Source organism: Manis pentadactyla, chromosome 1 (genome assembly GCF_030020395.1).
Source record: "Manis pentadactyla isolate mManPen7 chromosome 1, mManPen7.hap1, whole genome shotgun sequence".
Lineage (NCBI taxonomy): Eukaryota > Metazoa > Chordata > Mammalia > Pholidota > Manidae > Manis > Manis pentadactyla.
Window position 1 is genome coordinate 169668361 of NC_080019.1, and position 15493 is coordinate 169683853.

Here is a 15493-nt window from a genome sequence, read left to right on the forward strand (position 1 = left end):
CCCCAGCTTTGTTCTTCTTTCTCAGTATTGCTTTGGCTCTTCAGAGTCTTTTGTGGTTCCATATGAATTTTAGGATTATTTGCTCTAGTTCATTGAAAAATGCCTTTTGTATTTTGATAGGGATTGCATGAATCCATAAATTGCTTCAGGCAGGATGGCCATTTTGGCAATATTAATTCTTCCTTTCCTTGACCATGGGAGAGATTTCCATTTGTTTGTATCTTCTTTAATTTCTCTCATGAGTGTCTTATGGTTTTCAGAGTACAGGTCTTTCACCTCCTTGGTTAGGTTTACTTCTAGGTATTTTATTCTTTTTGATGCAATTATAAATGGAATTGTTTTCCTGATTTCTCTTTCTGCTAGTTCGTTGTTAGCATACAGTAATGCAGTGGATTTCTGTGTGTTTTGTATCCTGCAACTTTGCTGAATCCAGTTAATAGTTTTAATAGGGTTTTGGTGGAGTCTTTAGGGTTTTCTATGTATAATGCCGTGTCATCTGCAAATAGTGACAATTTACCTTCTTCCTTACCAATTTGGATGCCTTTTATCTCTTTATCTTGTCTGATTACCATGGCTAGGACCTCCACTACTATGATGAATATGGTGAGAGTGGGCATCCTTGTCTTGTTCCTGATCTTAGAGGAAACCTTTTCAGCTCTTCACCATTAAGTATGATGTTAGCTGTGGGCTTGTCATATATGGCCTTTATTATGTTGAAGTTCGTACCATACCCTATATACTCATTTTGTTGAGAGTTTTTATCATGAATGGATGTTGAATTTTATCAAATGCTTTTCCATCTATTGAGATGATCATATGGTTTTTATCCTTTTTGTTAATGTGGTGTATGATACTGATTTATGAATATTATACCATCCTTGCATTTCTGGAATAAGTCATGATGGATGATCCTTTTGATGTGTTTTTTAATTCAGTTTGCAAGTATTTTGTTGAGGATTTTTGCATGTATGTTCATCAGGGATACTGGTCTAAAATTTTCTTTTTTTTTTTAGTGTCTGTCTGGTTTTGGTATCAGAGGGATGGTTGGCCTCATAGAACGAGTTCAGAAGTATTCCCTCCTCTTCTACTTTTTGGAATAATTTAAGAAAGACAGGTATTAGCTTTTCTTTAAACATTTGGTAGAATTCAGCTGTGAAGCTATCTGGTACTGTACTTTCATTTGTTGGGAGTTTTTTGACTACCATTTCAATTTTGTTACTGGTAATTGCTCCTTTCAGATTTTTTGTTTCTTCCTGAATCAATCTTGAAAGGCTGTATTTTTCTAGGAATTTTTCCATTTCTTCAGGTTGTCCAATTTATTAATATATAATTTTTCATAGAATTATCTAATAATTCATTGTATTTCTCTGGTATCCATTGTGACTGTTGCTTTTTCATTTCTGATTTTGTTTGTGTCCTCTCTTTTTCTTGGTAAGTCTGGCTAGGGATTTGTCTATTTTGTTTATTTTCTCAAAGAACCAGCTGTTGGCTTTGTTGTTTTTCCTATTTTATTCTTCTCTATTTATTTCTACTCTAATTTTTATTATGTCCCTCCTTCTACTAACTCTGGGTTGCATTTGTTCTTTTACTAGTTTCTTTAGTTATGAGTTTAGACTATTTGGGTTTGTTCTTATTTCTTGAGGTAGGCCTGTTGCTATGTACCTCCCTCTTAGAACCACTTTTGTGGCATTCCACATGTTATGAACTGTTATATTTTTGTTTTCATTTGTCACCATGTATTGCATGATTTCTACTTTGATTTGTTCATTGATCCATTGATTACTTACAAGCATGTAGGTTGGCCTTCATGTGTGCAGTTTTTTGTTTTGTTTTCTTCATTTAATGTATTTATAGTTTCATACCCTTGGGGTCTGAGAAGTTGCTTGATGCAACTCTAGTCATTTTTAATATACTGAGGCTCTTTTTGTGGTCTAGTATGTGGTCTATTCTGCAGAGCATTTCATTTTCACTTGAGTAAAATGTGTATCCTGCTACTTTTGGGTGGAATGTTCTGTAGGTATCTGTTAAGTCCACCTGATCTAATGTGTTGTTCAGTGCCCCTGTTTCCTTATTATTTTATGTTTGGTTGATCTGTCTATTGATGTGAGTGGTGTATTAAAGCCTCCTAAAATGAAGATGTTACAGTCTATTTCCCCCTTTACTTCTGTTAGTATTTGTTGTACATATTTAAGTGCTCCTGTGTTGGGTACATAGATAATTGTTAAGTCCTCTTGTTGGACTGACCCCTTTATCATTATGTAATGTCCTTCTTTTGTCTCTTGTTACTTTCTTTGTTTTGAAGTCTATTTTGTCTGATAAAATACTGCTACTCCTGCTTTTTTTCCCCTGTTATTTGCATGAAATACCTTTTTCTATCCCCTCATTTTCAGTCTGTGTATGTCTTTAGGTCTGAAATGAGTCTCTTGTAGGCTGCATATAGATGGGTCTTGTTTCTTTATCCACTCTTCCACCCTATGTCTTTTGATTGTGGTGTTTAGTCCATTTACATTTAAGGTAATTGTTGATAGGTCTGTACTTATTGCCATTTTATTAACTGCTTCCTGGTTGTTTTTGTAGTTCCTCTTGCTTCCTTCTCTTATACTCTTCTGGTATTTGATGGTTTTCTTTAGTGTTATGATTGGATTTCTCTTTTTAATTTTTCTGTGTATCTGTTATAGCTTTAGGTTTGTGGTTACCATAAGGTTCATGGATAGTTTACTAAATATATAACAGTCTGTATTAAGTTGATGGTCACTCTGTTTTGAGCACAATCTAAAAGTACTACTTTTTTTTTCTTCTTCCTCATGCTTTATGTATTAGATGTCATATTCAAGATATTTTGTATCCCTTGAGCAGTTTTGGATATAGTTGATTATACTACTTCTGTTTTTTTTTAACTTCATACTTGCTTAGTAAGTAATTGGTCTGCTACCTTTACTGTGGATTAATTTTCACTGGTGAAAATTATTTAGGCCTAGGAACATTTCCATCTACAGACATCCCTTTAACTTATCTTGTAATGCCAATTTAGTGATTATAAATTTCTTCAGCTTTTGTTTATCTGGAAGATGTTTAATTTCTCCTTCAAATTTGTATAACAACCTTGCTGGGTAGCGGATTCTTGGCTGAAGGTGAGTCTGTTTCAGTATATTAAATATCTCATGCCAGTCCCTTCTGGCCTGTAAAGTTTCTGCTGAGAAATCTTCTGAAAGCCTGAATGTGTTCCCCTTATAAGCAACTTTTTCTTTTCTCTAGATGCTTTCAGTACCCTCTCTTTATCCTTAATCTTTGTCATTTTAATTACTACATGTCTTGGTGTTGTCTTCCTTGGTTCCTTTTGTTAGGGGATCTCTGTGCTTCCAGGACCTGGGTGTCTATTTCCTTCCCCAATTGGGGGATTTTCAGCAATTATTTCTTCAAAGAGACTTTCTACACCTTTGTCTCTCTCTTCTTCTGATACTCCTATTATGAGAATATTGTTATGAGTTGTCACACAGCTCTCTTAGCATCCTTCATTTCTAAAGATTCTTTTTTCTCTCTGTTCCTCATCTTGTTTTCCTGTTCTCTGATTTCCGTCTCATTGATTGACTCCTCTGCTTGCAGCAATCTGTTATTCATTCTCTCCGTTGTATTTTCATTTCGGTTACTGTATTCTTCAGCTCTGAGTGGCTGGCTATTCTTCAACTCTTTATTTGTTGAAGTCCTCCCTGAGATCGTCAGTACTTGTAGGCAGATCAGTGAGCATATTTATGATTGTTACTTTGAAATCGTTATCAAGAAGATTGGTGGTCTCTGTTCACGTAGCCCTCTTTCTGGTGTCTTATCCTGTTCTGCTTTGTACATACTCCTCTGCCTCCCCATTTTGTCTGGTTTCTGTGTTTCTTCCTTTGTATTAGATAGATCTGCTATGCCTACTGGTCTATAGAGTAATAGGTTTATGAAGGAGGTGTCCTGTGGTGCTCAGAAGCTCAACAGTCTTACCAGTAGCTGATTCTACTTTGTGGTGGAGCTGCATTTCCTGTTGGTGGGCTGTGGGTGAGGCCACTTTTTTGCCTGACTGTAGGCAGTAGCTGATCTCAGTCTGCTGCAGCTGGGAGCTTGCCTCTGCCTGCCCTGCAGTGATGGTAGTATGCAGGGTGGGTTGGGAGCCAGGCCACCGGCTAGACGGAAGGAACATTTGGAACTGGCTCCTGCAGGTGCCTCCCCAGTGGGGGTAAGAGGGTCCGGAAAGCTGGGAAATCCTCTCTTTGCTTACCATGCAGCAAAGTCTCCTTCTGCCTGCCACACAGCAATGCCTGACTGCTGCTGGGCCAAGCCCACTGGGCAGGTGGGCAGGCAGGTGTATGCGGGCTGGCAGGTGCGTGCTCAGAGAAGTGACTCAGGGCTGAGCCACTAGCTAGGGGGCTGGAGTGTTTGAGGCTGGCTCTCACAAGCACATGACCAGTTGGGCTGAGGGAGGGCTAGAGCAGTGTTGTTCACCTGTCCTTTTTCCTGTGGAGAAAGCTCCATCCAACCTCCACCCCTCTGATACCCTTCCCACTGCTGGTAGATCTTTCAGACTGCCACCTCTGTATTGGATCTCAGTGGGACTGACAAAGCATGTCTGTCCTCCACAATTGCCAGGAGTCTCAGCCTCCCAGAGTGCTCCTACTCTCCCTGGTATCCAGCCATGTTAATCACCAAAGCCCAATCAAGTGTAGACTCGTGTTCACAGAGCAGATTTCCAGAGCCAGGCATGTAGACTTCCTGAGCACCTCTGCCCTCCCCACTCCATTTCTCTCCTTCCTGCTTATGGACTGAGATGGGGGAAGGACTTGGGTCCCGCTTGATTGTTGCTTTGCCACTTTACCCTCTCTGTGTGGTCTTTTTCGCCAGGTGTAGGTGGTCTGTTCTGCAGTCTTCAGATTGTTTTCAGGGTTAGTTGTATTTGCTGTAGTTGTTTCCTTGAGGGTTGTGGGGTTGGGGGAAGAGATTTCAGCCTTGCCTTCCCTCCATCCTCTTTTCCCTCTTTGGGTATAATAGGGATTCTAATCAGGACTTTACCCAGTGGTGGTGACTGATTTTAAACACCCTTATGGTCTGTGAACAAAATTTGCATGTGCATATGTGAATTTTTCTAGGTAGAGATGTCTTAAGTTATCAAAAAAAGTCCTTGTCCCAGAAGAGTTTTAAGAATCACTGGTATAAAGTATTAGAAAGTAATGATGTCGTTTTAGGTAATGTCACTCATAGGAATAGTGACAGCTTAGCAAACTGACAATTGTGTGGCATTCTACCATGCTACTAGCTAAAGCTCTTGTTCCAATTGTAGTCTTAAAGTTTTCCTTACTGTTCTAAAGCCCATTGTTACATGTATTACAGCAATCTGGTGGATCAAAACTTGCTTCAACACTGCTAGGTGAGAGTTTGCCATATCAAACTCAAGACTTTTTGAAAATAGTTTTCATGTAGGTTATGTAAATGAATAAGATTTAGCCTGACAATTATTTTATTTACCTTTACATCATATGCCAAAGCACATATTTTTATGAAACTATGTGTATGTTATGTAGTGGGTATTTTATTTTTCTTATGAATATATGAGAGAGTTGTATTATTGGATTTATTGGATGTTTTAATTAAATGTAACTATTTACAGAGTCTTACATCATCAAAATACTCATTTGTTCTTTTTAGTGGTTACAGCCTGTGACATGGCAGGTGCAGCCATGTATGAGCTGGTGAGAGTGGGCCACAGTGAGTTGGTTGGAGAGATTATCCGATTGGAGGGTGACATGGCTACTATCCAGGTGTATGAAGAAACTTGTATCCTTTTTGGTTCAATTTCTTGCCACTTGCAAAATTTAACAATTTATGGCAGTCATAGAATCAGTGTTAACCAATGGTATCAGAAGCATGAAATGTTGATGTTGTGAAGAAACCTGATTTATACAGGATGTAATTACAGAAAGGTCCTAGGAATTCATGCTGTTATTTTAAGAAGTGAGGTTTGTTCTTCTGAGCATTCATTGCTCTTAATATTTCAGTAGTTCATAACTTGAGGGGGAACCAATTAGAACTTTTCATCACAGGGAAAAGTTGTAGAAGAAAGCATTGAAATTTTTATGGTTAATGAATAAGAACATCACACCATGTAAAAACTTGTTCATTATGCTTCAGAAGATTGGAGACTGAAGAAAATTAGGCTTGAGGTTGATTAATGATTGTGCATTGAGTCCCCTATACAGAATTTTATTGTTGTTGACCACCACATGATCAATAAATATGAGAGATGCCCTCTCAAAAAAAAAAAAAGAAAAAAAAAGAATAAGGACATCAATTTGTATGCTTAAAATTCTCCAGTCATGATTTCTACTTAAAATAGTAAACCATAAATAAATCAATCACCACTGTCTTTATTCTAATAATGCTAGGAGACATGTGATATTACAGCTTTAGCAGTAAGGAATCTTTACAATTATTTGGTTACCATAATTGTGGCTTATATAATATTTATTTTCAATTTTCTATGAAAAATAAAAAGATAAAGGGTTAAGCTTTGTGAAAAAGAACCATTTTTTTATTTTGCTTCATTTATGTATTTTACCTAGATTGATTCTCAACATCAGCATTAATTCTTTGGGTGTTTAATTCGGATTTATTTGGTACAACTTTTTTGCCTGAAAAGGTAACTGTTACGTGTTAGTAGTAGGGTGTGCTAATTCAAATCAAAGTCTTATTAGCTATGAAATCATGACTAATCTGAAGGATTTTTTTCTATTGTTACCTTTATCTTTCTTTTAATCTTTTATATAATTTGAAGATTTATAGTAAAGAAATGATTTTCTATATAATAAAGAATATGCATACAGTGACAACCCTCCCCACCTTTGTCATCCTGTATCTAACCAATAATCACAACACACAACATACATGCATGCAGCCACTTTTATTAGTTCCTTTTTTGTATATCCTTCTAGTTTGCTAATTTCATATATGAACCAATACAAATATGTATTTTTATTTTTCCCCCTTTCTCCCCAGAAGATAGCATATTATATGTACTGTTTTGCACCTTGCTTTTTCACTTAAAAATATATGTTCATGGAAGACAGATAAGTGACAAATATAGTAAAATGTTAATGGTAGAATCTAACTATTAGAGATAGGAGAGTTCTTTAAAATTGAACTTTGCTATAGGTTTAAAAATTCTTGTAATCAAATATTGGAAATGAAAATATATTTTGGAGATCTTTCTAGAGAAATTCATAGAAACTCCTATTCTTTTTTTTATACAGCTACATAGAATTCCATCCTATGACTACCGTAATTTATTAACCAATCTCTTAATATAGATTTTGGTTATTACCAGCCTTTTACTGTTACAAACAGTGTTGCAGTGTGACTGTAGTGTGAATTCACAGAAGTTGTGTTCTTGGGTCAAGGTTTATGCATTTAAAATTTTGATAGCTATTGCTAAATTTCAGTCAATAAAAGTTGTACTGGTTTTGCCTCTTTTAATAAGTATGTGAGAGCAAGGCCAATTCACTGTGCTTATTTGCAGGTTTTATTCTTTTCCTTTCAAAACCAGTTCTTGAGATTTTTTTTAAAGTGTTTATCTAGTACTAATCTCCTTTTTAGTGCTAGTATCCTTTTTAGCCTAGTACTCTTCAGTAGTAAATGAAACAGTATATTAAGGAGAGGCTTTTGCTTGTATTTTTAGCTCTGTGGTTCCCAAACTGCACAAGGACACTAGGTAGCTGCAGCAAATGCTTGTGCTGCTCAGGATATTTAAAATTTTTGAGGTCAACACAAGAATATCAGACATCATGTGAATTAGCAGTTTGAGATAATGAACGATTTCATTTTTTGGCTGCCCTATATTCTTGTCAGTGATGTCATATCTTTGCAAAGGCTGTTTTTTGTAATTGCTAAGCTGAAAAGTTAAGTATATGAAAATGAACGTGAAACAGGTAATTAACCTAATTCCAAGGCTTCAAAATTCTGCAGTACCCAACAGACATGTACATCCCATTTATAAGAATTGAGGTTAAGAATAAAATTTAAATATATGTATTAAATTGTTTGGATATAGCTATTTAATAAATGGAAGTATTACATATATCTTTTGCTGAAGGTCATTGTTAAAAAGTTCCTGAAACACTAAGGATGCTGTGAACTGAGAAAATTTTTCTGTTTTAGGTCCTTAAGTATCATTTCCCTGCTACATGGTGGTATTTCCTTTTTGCAGTATCTCTAAACTTTCATTGTGAATTTTCCTCAACTACTGTTTCTAGCTGGTGTGTCTGTTGGAGATCCTGTACTCCGCACGGGTAAACCCCTCTCAGTAGAGCTTGGTCCTGGCATTATGGGAGCCATTTTTGATGGTATTCAGAGACCTTTGTCGGATATCAGCAGTCAGACCCAAAGTATCTATATTCCCAGAGGAGTAAATGTGTCTGCTCTTAGCAGAGATATCAAATGGGATTTTACACCGTGTAAAAACCTACGGGTATGTCTTTGTAACCTAGGTTTCTAAAGTTCATGAAAGAATATAAAGTGAATGATTAGTAAACTGTTTTGCACTATTAGTCCAAATAAAAATAGACTACAGAAGTATAGTTTAAATTTTTCTTTAAATCCACTAGAAGGATTATGGAGCTAATATGTTTATTAATAAATGAGGCAATTGATTTAAATAATAGTAGCAAGGGTAAGCCTACTTGATGTTTATTTAACATTTATTTGAACATTGAACAGCAAATGCATTTGTCCCCTAGGTTGGTAGTCACATCACTGGTGGAGATATTTATGGAATTGTCAATGAGAACTCACTCATCAAACACAAAATCATGTTACCCCCTCGAAACAGAGGAACTGTAACTTATATTGCTCCACCTGGAAATTATGATACCTCTGTAAGTATCTTGTAAACTTTTTCTGACAGAGTAGCCTTACTTTTATATGATAGTTGCTGAGGTTTAGTGCTCTAAATAGTTATGGAAGTGATAGTTAATTTGTAGATTTTAAGTCATTCCCACAATTTCTTTTGAGTTTTTTTTATTTAACTTTGTTTTAGGAATACAAAAAGCAGAGCATACTGTTTTTAAGAGAGAGACATCTAGTATAATATTTTCCTGTCTTCTTAGACTATATTTATTTAAATCCCTGATTCTTTAAGTGCAGAATAGACTGATTTTAGTTGTCAATCTATATTCACATAATTTATGTAATAGATTATATGAATTCTTACTCTAGCTGAGCCATTTAAAACTTAGTCTTTAAATGTTGTTGATAGTCACATCATATCAAATATAGTAGTCCCATAATAGTCTTTGTGGGTATGAAGGTAACTTTATTGAGAAGACCATTGTTGCATATAATTTTTTCCCAATAAAATATGAGAAAAGATCATTTCTAATCATTTCACAAGAATAAATCTGTGCTGAATAAGAGAGAACAGAAGAGTTAGGATTGGGATTCTGGGCAGTCAGCTAGCCTTATTCACCAGTTTAGAGGCTTACTCACTCCTACATGGAAGAACCACCCTCTGGTAGATAATTCAGATTCATGTATCAACAAAATTGCAGATATCTATAGATCTGTGGACTTTGGGATTGTTTGTGAAGAGTTGAAACCATCTCAATGTTCATATATTTTAGAGTATTGCTTGTTATCTTTCTGCTTTTGTAAATACTTAAAAATATTTAACTTTATTAATAACTTTAGGGTTCTTTAATAGATACGTATTTTTCATTATAGCAGTACAAGAGCATTATACAAAGGAAGCAAAACAAAGAATGGAAAGTAAATTATGAAAGTTCTCATTTCTCTCCTCCCCCAATGCCAGGAATATCTTCTGTATCTTAAGATTTCTCCCTACACATATCCATATAATTTATTTAACTATTCCTCTGTTACCAGAGATACCTCTTTCTCAAAAACTCCTAAACTATTTTTTATTAAAACAGTAACAAATGCACCTGGCTAAAAAATTTAGTTCTGTGCAATAAGGATTTGTAATAAAAATAATAATAAAATTTTAAGTTTATAAAAATACATATTTATGTGTATTAATTTATATATATATATAATTACATTTATATAAAAATACAAATTTCCTTCCTCATTTCCATGTGCCACCTCCCTACTCCCAAGAGGAATCTGGGGTTACTTTGACTTTTTGAGGTAGAAATGTTCATAAATTTGACTGAACTTAAAATCCTGCTGTATGTTTATAGGATGTTGTCTTGGAGCTTGAATTTGAAGGTATAAAGGAGAAGTTCAGCATGGTCCAAGTATGGCCTGTACGTCAAGTTCGGCCTGTCACTGAGAAGCTGCCAGCTAATCATCCCTTGTTGACTGGCCAGAGAGTTCTTGATGCCCTTTTTCCGTAAGTTTGAGCTATGTCCCATGGTTTTTCCTCCGGGTTACTATATATGCTTATTGTTTCCCTTCTTTATAGATAAAGGCATTATGTGCTAATCCTATGATAAATTTGATCTACAGAAATAATGGTAAAAAATTAACTAAATGTATTTATATATAGCCAATGCTTATTATAGTCAAACCATTGAAGGAGAAGGGAATGCATTGTTTCTAAAACTCTCTGAAAAAATAAAATTTCCAGAAAAAAGTCTGTGCCAAAAAATCTTTCATAAGTTACCCTAGAGTTCATAGATTGGTGTCACTATAAATTGATGTTTTCTAAAATCAGTTGGCTATCTAGCTGCCCAGCAATTTTTCTTAATTTGCAGTCTGCTCTTTGCCATTTTCCTCAGCTGCTTAAAAACTCCTTTCTCCTTAAAATCTCATGTTTCACCATACCCTGCTCTACTTTCAACTTCATCATTTAATTCACAGAAAAGACTGAAGCAATGATACAGTAGCTTCTTCAACTTCTGATCACCAACCTATGTATGTCCTGCTTACCATTCAAACCCAGTCTCTTGAGTTGTTCTCGTTATTACTCTCTCACAAGATCCTCAGTCTTTTGACTCATTAGTCAGCACCTCCTGTTTCCATCACTGTCCAGCTTAACCGTAATAGTCTATCACTTTGACAAATATTTTCCAGTATGTTAAATTTTCTTGTTCCTTTGTCTCCTGTCACACCCACTTGGCAAAATCCCATCTGTGAATCAGTCCCACCATCTCCTTTTCCCCAGTCTGCACATGAGCTGCTGAGACAAGAAAATGATCAGTGCAAGTTGAATCTCACTACTGTGTAGCAGTCTTTCTGCATTTTCCCAATTACTTCCAACCTGCTCTCCTCAGTGGCACTTTTAAACCTCTTTGCTTGCCTCAGATCTTCTACTCCACTCTTCTTTCTCCTTCATTCTCAACAAATGATCATTCTAGAGCCTTTGCAGAAAAATTAGAGCCATCAGATGTGGAACTCCTCCAGTTAACATACATTCCTACCCATCTCTTCTTCCTTTCCTCTTTCTGGAGCTATCCCAGCTCATGTCTCCTCAAACACCCCTCCCTGTGTAAGTTATCTTCCCTTTATTTCCCATCTAATGAAAATTAAAATTTACCCTCTACCCTTTCCCCTTTCTACCTTCCACAACTTTTCTTCTCATCTTTGCAATCTTGAAATAATAAATGAGCTGTCTCCACACATCCCACCTAACTCACTGTCCTACTCTCTCTTGGCTCCACCACTCAACTGAAACCACTCTAACAGTATCAGTCACTCTCATACTGATAATTCCATAAAGAAGTTTTAGTATTATCTTAATTCCTACCAACTTTGGATATTGCTTTCTACTCCTTCCTCCATACAATGCCTTCTTCTTTATTCTTCCTGTTAGCTTCTGTGCACAGGTTCCTAGTCTCTGTTACAGGTTCCTTCTCCCTTAATTTTAATATTTCTTAGAGTTTTTCCCTCTTCTTGGGCCTTTTGTCTCATTACATCTTACCCTCTGTGGATGACATTGTCTGCTCATGACTTAAATAGTCATCTATATATGATGACTTCTAAATCTGTATCTTTATCCCAGATCTCTTCGGAGTTCTAGACTCATATATCCACTTCTAATTATATACCTCTCCTATTGAGTGTCTTACAGGTACCTCAAAGTCAGTATTTTCAAAACTAAAATCACCATCTCAATCATATTCTTTTCCTTGAAACTTGCTCATCTTTCTTTATTGCCTCTCTCAACAAATGTCATCATCCATCCAGTGAATGCCTAATCTAAAATCCGTGACTTTTCTCAAGCATCATTCTTATCCTCCCACGTCTAATTAATTATTGAACAAGTTCTTTTATTCTATTCTCTCAGTATCTTTTTTTTTTTTTTTTGTAGATAATTATTTTTTATTGAAGGGTAGTTGACACACAGTATTACATTACATTAGTTTCAGGTGTACAACATAGTGATTCAACATTTATATACATGACAATTCTAGGTACCAGCTATCACCATACCAAGCTGTTACAATATCTTGACTATATTCATTACATCCCAGTTACTTATTATTTTACAATTGGAAGCGTGTACTTTTTTTTTTTTTTTTTTGTGAGGGCATCTCTCATATTTATTGGTCAAATGGTTGTCAACAATAATAAAATTCTGTATAGGGGAGTCAATGCTCAATGTACAATCATTAATCCACCCCAAGCCTAATTTTCTTCAGTCTCCAATCTTCTGAGGCACAACAAACAAGTTCTTACATGGAGAACAAATTCTTATATAGTGAATAAGTTCTTACATGGTGAACAGTACAAGGGCAGCCATCACAGAAACCTTCAGTTTTGCTCATGCATTATGAACTATAAACAGTCAGTTCAAATATGAATACTCATTTGATTTTTATACTTGATTTATATGTGGATACCACATTTCTCTCTTTATTATTATTATTTTTAATAAAATGCTGAAGTGGTAGGTAGATACAAGATAAAGGTAGAAAACATAGTTTAGTGTTGTAAGAGAGCAAATGTAGGTGATCAGGTGTGTGCCTGTAGACTATGTGTTAATCCAAGCTAGACAAGGGCAATAAAACATCCACGGATGCAGAAGATTTCTCTCAGAACAGGGGGGGTGAGGTTCTAAGCCTCACCTCTGTTGATCCCCAATTTCTTACCTGATGACCCCCCTGCAACTGTGCCTGTCTTAGGTTGTTCCTCCCTTGAGGAATCTTACCCGTCTCTGGCTAAGCAGTCATCTTCCGGGGCCATACAGGGAAGTGTAAAGTTGGTAAGTGAGAGAGAAGCCTTATTGTTTGAAATGGTTAGCTTTTTATTTCTTTGCATATTTATGCCCTGTAGCTTCTATGCCCAGCATTTGTCTTGAGGTATCTTTACCACTTCGAAGAATTATGATACTCGGTAAATTCGATATGAGGCACGAATTCTATTTAAGGGTTGTAATTAGGAAGGAAGAAGAAAAGCTATAGAAGTAGCAGGCGGCAGAAAACATGGGAAGATTGATTATTTCTTTGACATATCTTCTTGTAGAGTAACTTCAGCATGTATAGGTTTTAAGCTACTACTTAAATTGCGCACACACATTAACATAATAGGAGTGTAGTTACATAACCAAAGCATACCTGTAATTACCAGCCATCTCCAGTGAAACCAAGAAAACCAGTTAGGCACCTTAGGCATTTGTGAAAACTTATCTATGATATGGTGGATATTGTCCAACTGAACTTGAACAGTCTGAGAGAAATCAGACAAATTAAAACAACCCATTCCTGGGAAATGTTCAAATCCCTTATGTTCTTTTAACAGTAAATAGTCTGTAGTTGTAAGAATTTGGGGCGTTACAATTTGCACTTCTCCTAATTCTTGATTGAGTTCCAACAGTATAGATCCACTCAAATTTGTTGTTTTACTGTATGCACAGGCCAGCTTAGATATCTCCTTCCTCATTCCCATGGCAAGTCCAGGAACTGGTGGGATGAGTGCATCTACAGCTGTAGCAGCACGTGGATCTTTGTTGGGGTTTTTTGATGATCATCTTCTGGTATGAGTCTTCCAGAGAGTGCTGATGTTGGAAGTTCTTTATCATATCGTATCTTAGTTCATTTTCTGGGTAGCCCAATTAGGCTTTGATCCTCTGTATAAACAGAAACAGACCCTTTGCCTACACTTTTATATGCCCTTTATACTCTTGTGTAGAACTCATTGGATGTTACCACACAGGAACTGCCTTTTTTTTTTTTGGTATCGCTAATCTACACTTACATGACGAATATTATGTTTACTAGGCTCTCCCCTATACCAGGTCTCCCCTATAAACCCCTTTACAGTCACTGTCCATCAGCATAGCAAAATGTTGTAGAATCACTACTTGCCTTCTCTGTGTTGTACAGCCCTCCCTTTTCTCCTAACCCCCCATGCATGCTAATCTTAATACCCCCCTATTTCTCACCCCCACTTATCCCTCCCTACCCACCCATCCTCCCCAGTCCCTTTCCCTTTGGTACCTGTTAGTCCATTCTTGAGTTCTGTGATTCTGCTGCTGTTCTGTTCCTTCAGTTTTTCCTTTGTTCTTATATTCCACAGATAAGTGAAATCATTTGGTATTTCTCTCTCTCCGCTTGGCTTGTTTCACTGAGCATAATACCCTCCAGCTCCATCCATGTTGCTGCAAATGGTTGGATTTGCCCTTTTCTTATGGCTGAGTAGTATTCCATTGTGTATATGTACCACATCTTCTTTATCCATTCATCTATCGATGGACATTTAGGTTGCTTCCAATTCTTGGCTATTGTAAATAGTGCTGCGATAAACATAGGGGTGCATTTATCTTTCTCATACTTGATTGCTGCATTCTTAGGGTAAATTCCTAGGAGTGCAATTCCTGGGTCAAATGGTAGGTCTGTTTTGAGCATTTTGATGTACCTCCATACTGCTTTCCACAATGGTTGAACAAGTTTACATTCCCACCAGCAGTGTAGGAGGGTTCCCCTTTCTCCACAGCCTCGCCAACATTTGTTGTTCTCTGTCTTTTGGATGGCAGCCATCCTTACTGGTGTGAGGTGATACCTCATTGTAGTTTTAATTTGCATTTCTCTGATAATTAGCGATGTGGAGCATCTTTTCATGTGTCTGTTGGCCATCTGTATTTCTGTTTTGGAGAACTGTGTGTTCAGTTCCTCTGCCCATTTTTTAATTGGGTTATTTGTTTTTTGTTTGTTGAGGCATGTGAGCTCTTTATATATTCTGGACATCAAGCCTTTATCGGATGTGTCATTTTCAAATATATTCTCCCATACTGTAGGGTTCCTTTTTGTTCTATTGATGGTGTCTTTTGCTGTACAGAAGCTTTTCAGCTTAATATAGTCCCACTTGTTCATTTTTGCTGTTGTTTTCCTTGCCCGGGGAGATATGTTCAAGAAGAGGTCACTCATGTTTATGTCTAAGAGGTTTGTGCCTATGTTTTCTTCCAAGAGTTTAATGGTTTCGTGACTTACATTCAGGTCTTTGATCCATTTAGAGTTTACTTTTGTATATGGGGTTAGACAATGGTCCAGTTTCATTCTCCTACATGTAGCTG

The 15493-nt window shown here is 36.4% G+C and overlaps 1 protein-coding gene across 2 annotated transcripts in view; it reads left to right on the forward strand.

Moving 5' to 3' along the window:
- The window catches only part of ATP6V1A (ATPase H+ transporting V1 subunit A), a 76176-nt gene that overhangs the window by 33224 nt on the left and 27459 nt on the right, over nt 1-15493 (forward strand). For both annotated transcript variants that reach the window (XM_036929611.2, XM_036929610.2), the window contains 4 exons: nt 5677-5805; nt 8277-8491; nt 8760-8897; nt 10221-10372. In XM_036929611.2, coding sequence (XP_036785506.2) covers nt 5677-5805; nt 8277-8491; nt 8760-8897; nt 10221-10372 — 634 coding nt within the window. The remainder of the gene's footprint in view (nt 1-5676; nt 5806-8276; nt 8492-8759; nt 8898-10220; nt 10373-15493) is intronic.